The 18,434-nt window shown below is 46.9% G+C and overlaps 1 protein-coding gene across 1 annotated transcript in view; it reads left to right on the plus strand.

Moving 5' to 3' along the window:
- The window catches only part of LOC144173576 (thromboxane-A synthase-like), a 51,974-nt gene that overhangs the window by 17,529 nt on the left and 16,011 nt on the right, over positions 1–18,434 (plus strand). Inside the window, exons 4-8 of the mRNA XM_077701942.1 lie at positions 2,769–2,821; positions 3,545–3,641; positions 14,060–14,185; positions 15,201–15,435; positions 17,438–17,577. Coding sequence (XP_077558068.1) covers positions 2,769–2,821; positions 3,545–3,641; positions 14,060–14,185; positions 15,201–15,435; positions 17,438–17,577 — 651 coding nt within the window. The remainder of the gene's footprint in view (positions 1–2,768; positions 2,822–3,544; positions 3,642–14,059; positions 14,186–15,200; positions 15,436–17,437; positions 17,578–18,434) is intronic.

Raw genomic sequence — 18,434 nt, forward strand, 5'->3', positions numbered from 1 at the left:
GCGCTGCACAGCTCCACCGCGGCAGATCAACAGGCCCTACTCCGAATAGCAAGAGAGGCCGCTGATTCCCATGGGGTCGGCCGAGCCCTTGCAAGAAGGAAAACGTAAGACGAGTCTTCATTTGGGCCCAATAAAACATTTTCTGTCTCTCTGTATCGACGTGAGATTTGCTTGCCACGTCATTCGCCTCAGCGTTACGGTTACCTAACGCCAAGCCTGGACGGACGCATCACAAGGGCGATGAGACAGATCACTTAGTCGTACTAACGGTGAGCAGAAGACACAACTGCGAAGGAAACAGGTGGAAGGACAAAAGATGAGCGTCAAAAAGTCTAAAAATGGCCCGTCTGCCATCTTGTGTCTTTCGCGACGTTATACACTGAGGAAGACTAAACTCAGCAGTACAAAACTAGGCGACACTAAACTATGCGATTTAACTCGGCGACGCCGCCCAGCAAAAAGTGATGCGCAGCGCCGTAGTTTTCTCAAATATGGAAGGTTGTCCCTACATTATTTATTCGAGCTACCTAGTGATAAATACTGTAATCGTTGAGTCTGTTTTAACAACAAACAAAAAGTATGAAATCTATGTATATACACCTTGCTCGCATAATGAACATTGTGCTCACTCACTGATGTTTTTTCTTGTTCGTGCTTTTGCCACTTCACCCCAGAGGCACGCTAGAATGTTTGGCGGCATTCGCAAAATGGGAGCTTTGAAGGTGTTTGTAACAATTAATTCGGCATTGTGAGGTGGTGCAGCCTTGGCCAATACCAGAGTAACTTTAGGAGGGAAGTGTAGGGCGCGCCTAAACACAAATATATCAGGCAGTGGCACTCTGGCTCGCATGAGTTAACCATGTATTAAATACTATTCAAAGCACAAGAAAATTCATTACGTCGTTACGTTAGCCAACCAAAAATTGCCGAAGCTTGCACTAAGTCGCACAAGCCTTCGACCGTAGCGAAGCTGGAGGATTTTTTTTTTTTGCTATGTAAGCACTGAAGGGCATTAGGTTTGAAATTGACTGGCGGGCCCGGATCGTTCTGTCCGCAGGCTTTAACATTTTTTTTCAAAGTGGAACGTTTCAGCACGCGCTCGGCGGCAACCGGCTTGCGAACTGGGCGTCTATAACGCGAGCTGTCTTGTGCGCCTCCATTAAGGCGCGGACGCACGTGCACTGTTTTCTTAGTATTGTTGCGAGCTCAGCGCAAGCCTGGCCGACTGCGGGCGCTCCTCGTAAAACGCATGCTAACGTGCGCGGTAAACAGCAAGAGTAACTATAACCCAGTTTTATGGTGATGCCGCACACTGCACGCATTACGGCCAACAACAACAGCTTTGCAGTTAATATAAATTGACTGATAAACAATAATTTATGTAATAAAGAAACCGATCTAAAATTACGTTTTCAAGCAATTATTTCTGCGCGGTAGAACTGATTTACAATTTACAGAGGGTTGCCGCCGTGGAATCGCTTCTCTTATTGGGGCCACGCGGGACAATAAATTGGTGTTAGTACATTTGACACGAATGAAGAGAGACAAAGAGAGAGAGAGAGAGAGAGAGAGAGAGCTCTTTGATGTGAGCTGGAGATGTCAGCCCAGCTAACGGCAGGGATTTCCACAGCAAAATGGAGAGACGAGCTAGTTGGTGAACATCCACGAGCGATTCTTAAGCACAAACTGACTCAGGGATGTTTCAATGTCGTTTCTCTTTCTCGTCCCTGTGTCAGATTGCGCTTAAGTTTCACTCATGAATTGCTACGGTACGTGGCCGATGATTGCATTGAATTGGGAAATTTTGGAGACAACAGTGAAAGAGAAAACAGAAATTATGAAAGCGGTACTACAATGCACGACGCGAGGGGCAAGCTCGCACTACGGGGCTTGATAGGTTCCCGCCAGCGCACGCACGCTGTGACAACGACACATTGACGGACAACGTAAGGTACAGCCAGCATAGACAGGTCTCGCTGGCCTTTATATACTTTGCCGCATCCCTCCGCTTTAACAGCTGTGCTAAGTCGTCCCCCGCCAAGCATTCTGCGCTGTGATTGCATGTCATGACAATGTGCTTAGCTTTGTTTCACACCGTATGCCCTTTCAGAATAATATATACCGCAGCAGTGAAACTCCGTTTCATTTGGTGCCAAACTAGGTTGGGCTACTGGCAAAACGTATCTTCATTGTGCGCTGTATTGCAATACCTAATAAAAACCACCAGATTCATCTGCGTTCAAATGCCTCCTCAAAGCCCGTATAGATATACCCCCGTCAAGCCTTAGTTTCTGTAACCACATCAAGCTTTTGCACCGCAAGACGTTTCGGCGAAAAGAGATTCACGCAAAAAAAAATGTTGGCCGTAAGAAGCTCCGCCGCAAGACATCTAGACAACCGGTATGGCAAGTGTTTTCGCAAGTAAACTACGAAGAAAATAAATGGCAGGGTGCAATTTCCCCTCGGCGTCACTGTCGGCATTCGCCATGCGAAGCACTTCATCGCCATAAGAGCAAGACAAAAACAGGCAGCGCACTCATCATTTGCACTACCTGCATATCCCACGACCCTAATGTAGCGTACGACAGTCCAAATCATTATAAAAAGTATTCTCCCTACGCCGAAAGTTGCAGCGACGCAGTTGAGCTGGCATGCGGAAATATTTCATTCCTCAGTGGGAGCATATTGCATTTTTCTCTTTCGCTTATGGTTTGGTAACGTTTGATCCTCCTGTTTAATTGACATGTATTTATTTTATCTTTCAACAGTCCCCAGTGAAGTGTTACCGTGAGTGGATTGACAAGTACGGCGACTTTGTTGGGTATGAACCTCTGCGGTCTTCTTCGTCGTTATTTGGTCATGTGTCCTTCATTTGCAGGATTTTCATGTTACATTCTCGGTACGTAAGCCTGGCCTGTAAGAGTGCATATGTGACTGCCTTGCTTGCTTATTTAGTGCACGGTAAATTAATGTTACCTAAAGGGGTAGACTGCACATACAATCATATTAAGTCTACAAAAGCGTAATAACCGCTGCTCAGAAGTAGGTAAAAAATGAAATGTTTGTTACCAATGTCACGGAAAATTTGCTATCCACCTGAGATGCAGCCGTATGGCTAGAAGGAGAAGCTATTCAGCGTTCGCTGAGACTTCCCGGTTCAAAAAATAATTTATCCTGCTCCAGGATTTTCTTTTTTTGCTGAAAGGTTTCTGAGGAAGCTGTATAGCTTTCCTTTCTATCAGTGCGGCTACATTTCAGGTCAATGCCAATTTTTTCCTCCGCAGAAACTTACTACCCCGTCGGGGATTCCGCGAAACGGGTAGTCCCATATTCGTCAGTATATCAAAAGGCTTTCGCTAGCAATAAATGCAATATCCTGTCCCGCTACGAACAATATGTTTTGGTAATACAAAGCCGAAGTCGAAAGCGTATCCTCTTTTACAAACTATCACGTGCCGATGCTTCAAAATATTGATATACAGTCTTGGAGCACTCAAACGCTAACACGAGGTTGGGGACTCATGCGGTGTTCTTCTTGTTGCAGATATTTCGACGGCTATCGCCCTGTCCTTTTGGTGGCGGATCTTGATCTGCTTAGGCAAATTCAGATTAAGGACTTCCAAGATTTCACCGACAGGGCGGTGAGTGCTTTATACAACTGCAGTCATATGTGTGTGAACTCTTTGTCTATGAAAGGACGCACTCACACAGGAGTAACTTAGTCTTCTACGTGATGGTCATAGGAGATGAGAACCGCCAGGTAAGCTTGGGGTGATTGAGTTCACACATAATTTTTTTGGTAAAGTTGACGCTGCACAATTTCCCGCATTAGCATCTAAAGTCGTTTTGTTTTGCCTTGTACTGAACTCATCGAACAGCGCATATAACTTATCTAATGGTAAGGTGACGTTATGTGAAGAGACTTGAGAACCTTACCGCATGTTGCAAGTTCCTAAGTTTGCTACGGCTTGGTGCATCATTTAAGCGGATCTAAACAAGTACATTCTGCACGGTTCTGTTTGGTCGAAAATGTGACTCGCAGCCCCAGCGCCTAAACAGACCGATCGACAAAAACAAATACCTTTATCATTTTCCGCGTCAACATTCAAACATGTAGCCTGGATAATTAAATATTCACTTTTGTACTCATAACACCCAAGTGAAAAGAAGGACAGGAATAGAGAAAGTTTGTAGTGTTACAGCACTCGGAAGATGCAGCAGCAATAGCGTGACGTCATCGCTTTTTTTCCGCAAAATATTTTCGCGGCGTTTGCGTCCTTATAAATGGCCGCCTGTACACCAATTCATTAATTTTATGGACAACGTGCAGGCCAAACCAACACCTTTAAATGCGGCCTTTCCGGTAGTGCCCCCCCCCCCTAAAGGAGCGAGCTCTTCTTGAATTGATTTGGTTCTCTAACCATTCTTCAACGTGATAGATAATGGTGCTGGCTACAATGTTTTGGGTGGGTAAAAAGTCAGCAAGGCGTAACAATGAAAAACCAGAGGTTGGTGATAACACAGCGATGGCGGCGCCAAAATTTTTGTATTTCCTTGTGAATAATAGTGATGTGGCGTCGCCAGTGTCGGATTTAGTTTGATTTATTTGCAGGAGGGGGTATTGAGGTGCATTCCTTGCAGCCTAGTAAGAAGGATAATAGCAGGCACTCTCCGTATGGTACCTCTACATTCGAGAGCATTTGGGAGGGAAGGAGGGAGGTTCCCCCTACCCATGCCTACCCACTACTTTCCCGTAGATTCATCTTTAGGTATAATATCGAGGCCGCACAGCATAGCTTAGCGAAGTGGATGCACTGAACAGTGTCATTGACGTTGCACATAAAATGGGTGAAATAATAACAAATCCGTGCGCGTTTTTGTCAGAAAAAGGTGTCAACATAAATTGCTTTCCTACATTGTCTAAGGGTTCCAACTTGCTTTTGTGAAATTCAACCTTTTGAACCTTCTTGTTGCTGGTGATCAACTACTTTTGTCGCAATAAATTTTGGTTCGCGCGTGAGACTACAATGTGATCACGCGAAATGAAGGAGATATTTAAATAATAATGCATATAATTTCAGCACCTACAATTCAAGACTAGGGTACCTTTCGAATAACCATGGTTTCAGCGAAAAGTGAATTCTCGTTTGTATTCTTTACAATGCTTAGGTTATATACGTCATCGTTGCGTTTGTTGTGAGGCAAAAAGAAAAATTGCTCACAAAATAGTAGCCGCATTGCCGACAATAACGTTAGTTTCGAATTTTGCAACGGAAGCTTCGATCACAACGAAAGTAAAGCTGGACCTTTTCCCCCTGATCGCGACTCATGAAGCTCTGATACCCCATTTGAGGACTGCGGTGCCGCTTCACTGACAGTCGACTGGAAACGTATGCTTGTGATAGCGACGGAAAAATATCCAACCTCACCCTTTTGTCAGAGACAGCTCCTCAAACAGACGGTGGAGCACACACTTAGTGGCTACGCCATAAATCTGCCTGCAGTTAACGCGACGCGCTTTGGCACCGCCGTGGGCCGTATACTTAAGACAACCACTTTCTCATTTACTTTGAATGTTACCAGGGCACACGTGGAAGAACCGAAACGTTGGTAATTCCCACTTGGAAGCCAGAATCTTGACATTTTTTATCAAAAGCAACCATGCCGATTCGCAATAAGTAATCCTCCGATTCTTTCTAGAAGTCTAGTATTCTGATGCTATATTTTCTGAGACGCTCACGGGATCACACTTTAGCCCCGATGTGTATTATCCTGCTCAAATCTACCATTCCGAGGACATCCTCATCTAGAAGTGGACATAACTAGCCTCAGGCATCAATGAATGAATCTGATGCTTGAATAGGCGACGCCGTTTAGCACCAGGGAGTTAGGTCTTGTAGAGTGAATGGGTAAAACCAGAGTCCTTCAATGCTTTACTGGTCACGAAACTTCGGCGCTCGCTTCATATAGGGACCGCGCGCGCCACTAGAGGCGCCACCGCCGCACGAAGGTCATCCAGCCGCCGCGCGTGCGGCGTATTGGCCAGCTCTTGGCGTGCAAACGCTTGCTGCTTTTGGTGTCTTCGCGCTGATTAGGTGTGTTTTTTTCGTAGTAGTTAGCGATGAATAGTCCAGTTATTGTGTTTATCACCTGCCTTCAATGGGGTCTTATTTTTCGAAGAAAGTTACCGTAGACTTCGGCCGCGAACGGCAACGGCTTCTGTGTGTTCTGGCAAAAGCGCTGCGCCGTCGTGTTTACGGATTTTTAAATCTATATTGCTTCTTTTCTTAAAGCAAAGTTGTAAATACTACACACACGGTAGCTGTGTAGTCACGGACTGCTGCGGGCCTATCGATAATACAATCAAAAACTGAAAGAAACCAAGTACGCGTCGTTCAGACTACGCTTAATGAATCCGTTGATTGCTCTGGAATGCACAGAACGCTAAAAGAGATAGCCCAATAGTGCTGTCGTTTCGATGAGTGGGCACATACTTGAGAATATCTAAAAACGCTGCAGAAACACGAAGGATCAAAACACGAAGAGATATATGTTGCACCATGTGTCTTTCTGCTTCCACGCTTTGCAATCCTTGCAAAAACAGGAAGCAAAAAAAGAACAATGAAACTGATTTTATCACACGCAACAAAAAATTTCAATGTTACGAAGGGAGACAAAAGAGCGTGGTCCAGCGCACAAAAATTTATTTTTTCTCGCTGCGATGTGCAGCACACGAAGGAAACGGAATATTGCCACGTAGCCAAGAACGACGCAAAGCTTCTCTGAACGCAGTGACCTAGGGATCTCCTGCACTACAAAAGACTAGAATGAAACACAAACGTCTAAGAAGCAGTCCGCAGTGTGACGTGAACAGATGAACCTCGAAAGTCAGTTGCGCGGCGTTTGCTATGCATGCATTACTCTTAGTACGTTATTAATTTCAGATCCATGGAAACATGATCGAGAACAGTGTCGAAGAAACAAAAATTCCCCGCATTTCCCCGAGGGGAAGAATGCGAAAGTGCGAATACACGAGTTGAATTTGCGCGGTTCGGTAATGTTCGCGAAAGAGAGATCACACACACACAGACAACTACAAAGAAAGAAAGATGCATTTATTCACAGACACCTATTTGTGTTGTCGTTGTACTTGATTGCTAGAGCGGATCTCAGCTTTGAAATTTCGTGTCAGTACTCCTTTAAGCGGGTGCATTAGCGCTTCTCACGCCCGATTCCTGGCCAATCCCCCACGTGGGTATGTGCCATGTCAGCGGCCAGGCAGCGCGCGCCCATCTCCCCCCGTTGCTAAGGAAGACGAGGAGCGCGCGCACCCGCAGCTGTTGCTATGCGGACTACGGTGGCGGACGATTCAGGCTCGCTTAAGAGTGCATTCGCACTTAAAAATCAAGTTAGCGACAAGGTGGCACCCTTTCCATATCAAACAATATTTCCCGACGGGACGTACGACAAAAAGAGAAAACGGGCGCTCCGGTTGAAAAGCCAGATAAGAAAATTAATTTCAGATCCATGGAAACAGGATCGAGAACAGTGTCGAAGAAACAAAAAATTAAGTTACCGACAAGGTGGCACCCTTTCCATATCAAACAATACAGTCAAACCCGTTTATAGCGAACTGCAATATGCACCGCGATTAGTTCGATATATCCAATAGTTCGATATAGCCGAACCCGCCTATAACGAGCTTATCGTTACGAGTTCGCGATTCGCGGGAGCCCACCGCCCCCTCCCCAACTCCGCCATCCGCGTATGCAGAAACGAACACAGTAGAGTAGCCATTACCAGACCAAAATAACCCATTTATTATCAAAGCTACTTTCCGCGTTAACTGTCCACGTTGCAAAAAAAAAAACGGTGATTTTTGTTTTCACTTTCGTTTTAGCGGCATTCTCTACACGAAACATTGTTTGCACCAGTTCGAGTCCGTCTCCTCAAAAATCTAAGAAGCATTGGCGGAGCACATGGACGGCCGAAAGCGCTTCATTATAAGCGTCGGACGGATTTCACTAGCGACATCATCGGGAACGTTGGCGAGCGCTTCCCACAGTTCACCGATGCTGCTGTTTTGGTCCGCACTCACTGACTGGGCGAGTTCCGTCGCGAGTCCCGCGCATCGGAAACAGTTCCAGAAAGTATTGGGCGTCACGTCGCTCCGTGCGAGGCACAATGTCTCAGTCGCGGCCAATCCACATCTCAATCGCCGCTCCGAGATCATGCATTTTGGCGGCCATTCTAGGCGCCCAGAGTTCGATATATCGGATGTGAACTTCCTTATAAGGAATATGTTTCCCATGTATTTCCGTAACTGAATTATTTTTGTTCGATATATAGCATAATTCGCTCTATCCGGGTTCGTTATAGCCGGGTTTGACTGTATTGCCCGACGGGACGTACGACAAAAAGAGAAAACGGGCGCTCCGGTTGAAACGCCAGATAAGAAACCGGAATCGGCCACGCGCGATTACAAAACAAACAAAACGAACCCTAAGGGATAATTCGCGGAAATATGAAAATTAAAAGCACAAAGACGTCCCAAAGCTTTTTTTACACGCGAGCCTGAGCGCAAGGTAATACAAGTTTGCAAACAGGTAATGAAGCACCGCTACAAACTGACTGATATGGCAAAAAAATTCCCCCGCATTTCCCCGAGGGGGAGAATGTGAAAGTGCGAATGCACGGTTGTCGGCCCGCTTGCGGCGCTTGCGCTCGGCCCCCGCAGCCCACCGCCTCGCCGCCTTCTCTTCCATCTCTTCCATCGGGTTTGTAGTATCACGTGTACACCACGCAGTTATCAAGCCGCTATAACGCCGCTGAGTCGCCAACGCACGCCGCTGACGACGTAGTTTGAATGCGTTAAAGATATAAGGCGCGTCACTAACACTGATATCAGCGTCGCGTCCGTGGCTTGGTCGGTAGAGCGTCGCGCTGCGGCCGCAAAGTCCTCGGATCGAAACCTGGCGCCGGATGCTGTTTCTTTTAAATATAGAGGAGCACTGCGGACGCCGACGCCGCCGCCGCCGCCGCCGCCGGCGGTGGATGGTTTGGGGTCGCTTATAAAGTGCATTCGCACTTAAAATCAGGATTTAAGATAGCCTTGTACAATTCTAGGTCCACGATGCTCTCAAAAGGGTACATTGCTTTTTCCATTCTCACACACAGTGCATTTCCACACTGCGGCACACTTATAATCGAAGCTGAAATCTCCCGTTGCTTGCCTTGGAATGACGCCCCTCCATTTATCACACAGCTGCCCATCGCTCGGTCAACAGAACAAGGAAACATTTTCTGTGGTATCGTTGTACAAGGAACGACATCCCCGAACGCAACACATGTTCGGCATCGTCGTTGCACTATTTAAGTCGCATCGCAAGAGCGCGATATGCACGATACATTTTTTTTTCCCGCACAAAACAAACACAACTCGCCGCGGCTCCGCCGTTCGAGTCAGCGCAACGCCGCCCGAGGAGTGACCTCAGTGAGAGGGTGGCGCCACGGCGCGACGGACAAACGCAGCATATGAAGCTCTCCCATTGACTTACGGGGGAGTTTCGTGACCAGTAAAGCAACGAAGGACTCTGGTAAAACTTTACGCAGCCCAGTAAAAATAAAGGTAAAAACAAAAAGGTGAGTGAATCGTACTCAGCATAGAAAGCTGCGAGCTCTACCCGCTGCTCGGGACTGTGAGATCAAATGTACTTGAAATTTATGCTGCGAGCTGCTCAGTTCGCACTCCGTCTGATCCGGGGATGGGAAGGACTAGACGTTGGGTGGCAGGGGCATTCCCATACAAGTTGGTATGTGTAAACAAAAAGATTATTCGCTTACAGATATTTTGCTGCAAAAAAAAAAACATCCAGCCTTCCAGCTCCGTAATTCCAGTTCCCTAATTATTGGCTAACCTATGGCGGGTCAATCTGTCGCAGTGTTGTACGGAACGGCGTTCCAAGGAACGGCGTTCCTGAAACCAGTTCCTTTAGGGAGGAACGGAGGAACGCCACCGTTCCATTAGGAGTGAGTGGAACTGTAACGGTAACTCGTTACGTTTACAAAGGAAGCGCAGAGGGAACGGCGTTCCTTCTGTAAACGTCCCATCGCAAGGATTTGGCTGTTTTTTGATGCCAAGGCTTTAGGGCGCTGAAGTTAGTACAAAAACAACAGGCCACTACTGCGTGTATTTTCCTATAAGCTGCCCAATTTGCCCGCCCTTCCGCATAACGTGCTTCCTCGAAGGTCAAAGACAGAAGAATAACCACGCAGCGGGCCAGAGACGGTCGGGCAGGCTGCACCGGGTGCGCATGGCCTTGTCGCTACATCGGTTGCAGATGGGCATGAGACAGGGGCTTCAGAGCCCCTTTGATTCGTCTTCTGCCGTGACCTGTTATGTTGTGAATGAGTGGAATGCGAAAGCCGAACAGAATAAGGCTTGACGGTACCGTTTTCATCGCACACGTGCTATCTACAGTACAGGAAGCCGTGCCAGCCGAAGGGACGTACGAGGCTTCTCTGCTGTTTGTCAATGGACACCTGGGTCGCCGTGGTTGCGCTCACCGCGTGTAAAAACTAGGCGTGAAGTTATCCGCCTAAGATTCTTGGAATATTTCCGCTGCCGCCCAAAGTGGGGCGAGAGCTATCTGATCTCATGCGCAACAGCAACAATCCCTGACATCTGCAAGCGGAATATGACCTCAGGCGTTCTGTCGCCCTACGACACGGACATGGCGCTCGAACGCCCCGCCGTAAACTTCCTCACGCACCCAGCGGACCATCGGTTTCGTGATGTGCCCACTGCCAGGTTTGCTTTGGCCATTGGTTTTCGCATTTTGCTGGGAGTTATTCCGCCACCTTTCCTTCGCATCATAGCAGTGCGACGACTGTGGTGTATTGTTACAGACCGGTTCCGACCAGTGCTTCAGCCGTGCACCGATGGCGAGCCGAGTAGCGTATACACACGTAGGGTTACCATTCCGCCCCGGATTAATCGGGACTGTCCCGACTTTTCGTACAATGTCCCGAGTCCCACGCCGTCCCTGTCAGGACAGCTATATTGCCCGGATTTGTTCCGGACCACCCAGTTGGGATTTTTTTGTGATCCAAAGCATGCTCAACAAGGCGCATTACGCTCCGGAACACAAAGTTAGCGCGAACTTCTCCATGCAGAGCTTCAGGTAAAGCTGAACTTCCAGGTGAAGTTCGAAACATTTACGAGTACATTCTCCAGCAAGGGCAAGTGTTTCGAGCAGTATGTAGCCAGACGAAGTACCACTTCAAAAGGCTGCAACAATAGAGAAAGAATGAATTTGTCTAGAAGATACCGCCTAAAGAAAACTGATTTAGTTGCCTCCCTAAGTTAGGTTACGCTACACCACCTCCCCCCGTCCCGACTTCCTTCATTGAAGAGTTGGTAACCCTAAGCTGGTGGTTGCTGCCGTGCGCAGAGTTCTTCCGTTTCGACAACAAGAAGTCGGAGGCTAAACTTAAAAACTGTAGCATAAAGTTACAGCAGACAAGGCTGCGGCAAAACGGCAACCATGAACTCTCAATCCGGCAACGGTGTCTTCGAATCCGTGAATATAGCCCATTCTGCTGATGGCTGACGAAGAATGTAGAGGAGGGTTTGCTTAATTGCATGAATCTCGGCCGACGTGGATGACGTTGCACGTTCAAGGCGGTAGGACAGCGCTTGGCCGGTTGACGAAACGTAGACGCCCGATGCACTACTGTGAGGTGTAGCCAGTTGCTTCAGCCTTCACGACCATTTATCCCGCAACGTCACCTACCTGCACCATCTAGCCTACGTCACGGGGCAACGTGTGACCTTGCAATGAATACCCGCACATTGTGGCATTCTGGGCAACGAGAAGCCAGATGAGGCGGCTCGCAGAGGGCTACAACTGCGCAATGTAAGGAAAATTTTCTTTACAAAGCACGAGGCTGCAGCGCTAGCGAAGCAGCTTGCCTTGGAGGAACGAAACCGCCTCTGGTCTTTCCCCAAAACTCATCACCCCTTTCTGCACCATATAGACTCTGACCTGAGAATGAGGCTCCCAGAGCGAATCCCACGTCGACTTGAGAAGCTCTACCATCGGTTGCGCCAGGAAAAGACCCACCTCGCCAAGAAGATCGAGTGCCTCAACAACGGTATTTTATCATTGAGAGATCTTCTTGCACCATGATCATCTCCATCATGCCAGCGAAAAGTGTTATATGGACTGTTTGATTATTTACACGACATTGGCGTCGCAGAGACAATGTAGAACTATGCGTCGTCATCCTGTGAGAGCACCTGGATTTCTACGTGACCCACGGAACACTCCATGTTACATTATTTTTACCACTTCCTTTTTTCCAATACCCGGCCACATGCAACTCCTGCCCCCACCCAGGCACCCTGTACCACATTGTATGGGAGTGCCAGCAATCCCCTTCCCTCACCCCTAACCCCAACCCTACTTATGAGCAGTGGGTGGAGCTGCTGACCAGCTCCGACCTTCCACACCAGCGACGATTGGTGGAGAGGGCACGGATGGCCAGCATAGCCCAAGGCATCCCGGACTAAGGAAGCCTCCCACCGGGCGGGTGCCCTAACATCAGCACCTGGTCTCTAATAAAGTTTATTCATCATCATTTCATCATCATTCCTTTTTTCCCCTCTCTTTCGCCCTGCTTCCTTTAGGGCCTTTATTCATTTTACCCCATCCCCGCAGAGTAGCATGTAGGCGAATACATGCCTGCAGACCTCTTTGCTTTCTTCTAATAAAGAGCTCTCTCTCTCAATCCGGCAAAGTAACACTCTGAAGCTCTGTTGTTGACGCACTGCCTCCGATGCTCGCGCGTGCGAGAATTGAAGGAGCAAATCGCAACGGTCAAAGTTATGCGAACGGCACCACAGAGTGTTTTAACAGCCTTCAAACAAAATATACACAAAACAACCTCTGCCCGTGGAGAGCGCGGGCTGTATGCTAGCACAAGCATATGAGCGCATGCGGACGCAGTCTGCTGAGCCTGAGGGACTGAACCAACGTATCCTCAAGTACAACACGGTAGTTCTTTCAAGAGCGTTGGTAGTACGGCTCTTCAACATTGCCAACGAGGTGTTGACGAAACAAACGGGTTCGTCTGTCCATCGAGATGCAGCTCTTGCCTAGTTTAAACAAAGGACTCTACTAAGTTGCGAATATCTATTCTGGACGTTATTTTTTTACTCATACTCCAATATTGAATCAGCGTTCATTAAACGCCTATGTACTGCTCCTTTCGATGCGCTTTCTTGTTTAAGACATTGATGTTCGTGCAAGTGAGTAACTTTCTATTTGACCATCTGAAGCGCAGTATCCGGACTGCGCCTTTGAAGACCCAAGTGGAAACCACCATGTGTTGCGCGTCTAATAGACGAGAACCACACTTGCAGTTAAAAATGTCTGGAATATGTGCGGTGCTACGTGAAAAAAATTTGTCTAGGAGCGCTATGTCGAATTCTTTTCATCTCCAGATAATTTGCTGTCGGCGGTGTTCATATCCGTATAATATCCGTAGTTTGATGTTAGTGTTGAATTGCTCACTTCCTTTCGCCTCAGGATTATCCGACACCACATTTTAATTGTTAATGTAACGCAAACGTTAATGTAACGACACGTTACAATTTTCGAAGTGTAACTGGAACGCGTTCCTTTCCAAATATAGGAACTTGTAACGGGAACTCGTTTCAAAATTGGGAAGGAACGAGGAACGAGCTTTCGTTCCTATTCTAGAAGAACGTGTACAACACTGATCTGTTGGCATCTAAAATATATATCAATCTATTGGCATCTGTTGCATCAATCTGTTTGAACCATCTGTTGGCAAATAAAATACGGGATCACATTTACTTGATGACAATGACCGCCACAACAGCTGTCTTTACGGACACGGTGTAGCAGCTTCTTGTACGCTGAAGCAAATCAAAAATACTTGATGTGTTAGCCCATCAGCATACTCGTCGTTTTTGAGAAGGTTTCGGTCCGGTGCCCCGCTGTAATTGCGCTGTGCTGTTCGGTACTTGCAGCTTCTGTTCCAAGCCCGTCGACCCGAGAGCCCGCACGACAAGAGCATCATTCAACTCACCTCGGCGCGGTGGAAGGAAGTGAGGAGTGTCCTCACCCCATCGTTCACCACAAACAAGCTTAAAATGGTGCGTGACAATCCACAGCTTCCGAACCATCTTTGCTGGCAGTAATGCGTCCGAATGCTGTTCAGAACTGAGTATCGGCGGCAATACCATGGGAAGGGAACCTGGGCCTACGACTATGTTCATTACTTCAAAAGGAAAGCCCTGTGTGTGTCATTGGAAGGTTGACCTCCAGTTACCCCGACGTCGACAGCCTAAATAAACCAAGAAAGGCCAGAAGCGAACCAGGGCATTGCAGCCGTGTATCAGAGAGGTCTAAAGATTGATTTGTGATCAATAGTAATGATTCTGATGGTAGAATTAGGGTGAGATAAGAATAATAAGAATGTGCTAAGATGAATTAAAGCGGAATAAGTTGGATTATCATGGCTTATCGTATGTGTGCATAGGAAGTAAAGTACAAAGCTGTTAGCCGGTTTAGCGTAGATTAAGGCATATTAAGACTAATTGAGGTAGATTAAGATGGATTACGGTCAGGCTAAGACTGATTGAGAAGTATTATGATGGATTCATATCGATTAAGATAAAATAAGGTGGGTCAAGTTCTATTAAGATAGATTTAGGTAGTGCAGGATAGATTAAGGTATAGAAAGGTGGGTTAAGGACTTAAGATAGAGGGGCTGCTGTGTGGACGTGTGGACGTGTATATAAGAGGTGCGCGTGACAATGGTATGTCAGATAAAATTATGGAACAACGATGCTGTGGGGTGGTGTCGCCCTGACTTCGATCAAGTTGGAAGGCCATGGGAGGAGCCTTTGTCCCGCACTAGAGGTAAACAGGCTGATGATAAGTGTTGAGTAACAGCCCGTTGATCGCATTGGCTAGGCACGAAAATATTTTTCTGCCGTGTCCTAAACGGCGCAAATGGTAACCATTGAACTTCGTAACTAATATGCATATAAGTATTACGTTAGTAGCCTCAATTGTGCAACTGCTAGTTTTGCGAGTCCAATCTAACAAAAGCTTCGACAACAGTGTTTTGTATCTTTGATTTATGAGCAATTGCGCTGCCCACAGATGTCCCCGGGCGTCATTGGAGCTGTGGAAAAGTTGGTGTCGAAGATCGACCGAAAGGCGGAAAGCGGAGACGAGTGTGAAGCTTCTGAGATGTACGCTGCGCTAGCGCTGGACGTCATCTGCAAGACCGCGATGGGCATCGACTACAACCTCCAGGACCATCCCGAGCATCCATTCCTCATTTGCTGCCGGAAAATGTTCGGATGCGCCGCCTCATTTATCATCGCCCTCCTAAGTGAGTGTGATGTCATGGTGTTGTTGCCTACAGTGTACTTGTTTGAGGCTCTGAATAGACACTTCAGTAGCGCATCCTACTGGACAACAACCAGTAGCTCAAGAAACTTCAGGTTTCTACGAGTACATGAGGAGTTAAGAAAACGAATGCCGCCTCATTCGTCTAACGACAGCGATGGTTTAAATGTTCAGCTTCCTCGTGAAGTATTCGTTCGCTATTCTCGGAGCTGTAGAGGTTCACAGAGTTCTGGTGACGGAACGGCCACCATCAGGGAGACCAAGGAAGCTTCGCTGTCCCAGTCAAAAAACACAACAAAAATACGACAGGATTATCCTGTAAGGGAATGAGACATTCTGTCGTTTGTACAACAGAAATGTCTCGTGCGACAGATGTTCTCTAGTTATACTACAGAGATCCGTGTCGCGCAAGAGACCATCCTGTGCTTGCAACAGAGACAGGTTTGCTACAACAGGTATTCCTGTTGTACAAAAGAAATGTCTGTTGTACGACAGACATTTCTGTTGTGTTTTTCGACTGCGTACATCCGAACTGCTTCGGCCGTGTCGGAATAGCGCAGTAAGATAGACGTCGGCTAGATAATGCGAGGGACCTGTGTTGGATTCTGACCACGAGAAGCGTTTCTTTTTCTTGAGGCGCATGATGTGCCATCACTTATCATCATAATCGTTTTGTGAAGCCCGTTGTGTGAAATTGGCTTTCCTGCAGTGCGTTTTCGTGACGGAACGTTCGCCATCAGTGAGGCTGAGAAAAGCTTCGTTTTAATAATTCCCAAATTCGTGACGAAACATTCACCGGTATACTCGAGATTGTTTCTTCGTGCGGTTTCAAAAGTACGTTGTATTTTATTTGTAGCAAGTGAGCATCAGGCCAGTGCTCATGTCTTGACGACGTCTGTACGACTGCGCAAATCGTTCTGTATAACAGCACCAGACATCACTTCCAGTGCCTTTTTACTCTGTCTGGCAGAGTATGACGTGCCTTTATCTTTTTTAATCATTTAGTCTATGTTCAGAAAAAATTTCTAGGGTAGTAGTTTGCTTTACTTAAAGATTATTACTTTGGGCTTAATTTTGTTTACCTGTAAGGCAATGGCACAGAACAGCACTCACCTATACAGTGTACTTTGCAGCGTACGGACCGGCGTATGGGAGGCTAGGAAAACGGAACATTATTTTGAAACATGCACAGGAAGAATTTGTGCACTCTGTAGAGTAGCAGGGAATCTTGGTTTATTCACCCGCCGCGGTGGCTCAGTGGCTAAGGTGTTGCGCTGCTGAGCACGAGGTCGCGGGTTCGTTTCCCGGCCGCGGCGGCCGCTTTTCTGATGGAGGCGAAAAGCAAAAACGCCCGTGTGTACGAGATTTCGGCGCACGTTAAAGATCCCCAGGTGGTCAAAATTAATCCGGAGCCCTCCACTACGGCGCGCCTCATCGCCTGCGTTGCGTCGGCGCGTTAAACCCTACAATCAATCTTGGTTTAATCGATTTTATCAATGCAACAACAAAATGATGGTCGGCGAAATTTATGTACGCAGCTGTCAAGGAGTGAATATTTCTGTGCAATGCGGCCGGTACTGGCTCCACGAATAGTTGTGTTTTGGAAGGTGATAAACTAAATTGCGATCAATGTCTTATCTTACTATCTCACCTTTAATCTGGCACATGCGTTGTTCTTGTTTAGAAATGGGTGTGCTGCTTCTGGCATGCATTCCTCTTCAACCTCATTTTGAAATTTTTATGGCATGGTATTATAAATGCACTTACTGTCCAAACTAAACAAATAAATTATGCCGTAAATAACCAAGTTTTGCAAACACGCATTAGCGTGCTTCGTAAATCTAAGCATCGCAGTCTTCCAGACGAGATGCACACTGGTGCTTTCAACAGGGGCGTAGATTGATTTGGCTTCAAGGCCGCAAACCGGCCAATAAGAGTGGTCGCTTTAATGAGTACCTCGTGCCTGACTTCGTTTCTTTTCTCAGCCACGTTTCCTGGCGCCGTGTCTGTGCTCAAGTTCATCAACAGTCGGATTCTCAGGTACCAGAACAACGGCAAGCATCCTTTCATCGTGGTCCAGGAGAAGTGCAAACTAATAGTGCAACAACGACAGCAGGATGCTTCGGTAAGGGCATCCGCTTCCCGACAGCCCTTTGAAAGCAAACGTCAAATCTCCACCCCCTTCCGCATTTGTGCAAGCCCAAATTACGGGAACTTTAAAATGAGAACGCTGCGTAAAAATAAATGCAGTCGAGGTCCACTGAAACTCGTAAAATGACTAAATTCAAAACAATGCTGTGGCGCAGGAGGGAGTTCTCACTCTGCTTAAGCAAAATGTTTTCAAACTTTGAAAGCCCCTTTTGGCGCAGACTTGTTTTTTATTGTTTTGAAAAAAAAAAGATATTCGCGTACGATCTAAATGCACCAGTTATCGTGCTAAAACAGTCTGAACTGACGCGCATCGACACAAACACTAAGCGGGGGTTTTCGTTGGAAAATCAACTAGTAGCAAAAAATGGCCCCCATCTGCCGACACCGTACACGAAAAAAACGGCATTAACAGACAAATTTGTGAAATCTGTTGGCATAGACCCAGGATGCACGAAATTATATATTAAGTATATTAAGTGATGCTAAAGTGCCAAAACTAGTTGGCCTCTATCGGTACCTTAGACCAATCTAGTAACGTTGCCCTAGACCACCGTGGAATCAATATACAACTCAGGGCAACAATAGTTGCTCAGTATTTCATAAAAATCCAAAAGCGTTTTGAATCGTCAGACAGCATTGGAGGACCTTCTCTGTGCATTATTTGAAAGCAACATGAAGCCAGGTGCATGCAACGTAATATAAACGTACACGAGCTCTCCCGGTGGTCAGATGTCTGTAACAAAGGCACGAAATTCAGCTCTTAAGCATTATTAGGCAGGCTCTTGTACTACAACTGCTGGTAATACTGCTCTCAGTTTCGATTTAAGGCTC

Source organism: Haemaphysalis longicornis, unplaced genomic scaffold (assembly GCF_048455015.1).
Source record: "Haemaphysalis longicornis isolate Haplotype H1 unplaced genomic scaffold, Haemaphysalis longicornis Haplotype H1 scaffold_3, whole genome shotgun sequence".
Lineage (NCBI taxonomy): Eukaryota > Metazoa > Arthropoda > Arachnida > Ixodida > Ixodidae > Haemaphysalis > Haemaphysalis longicornis.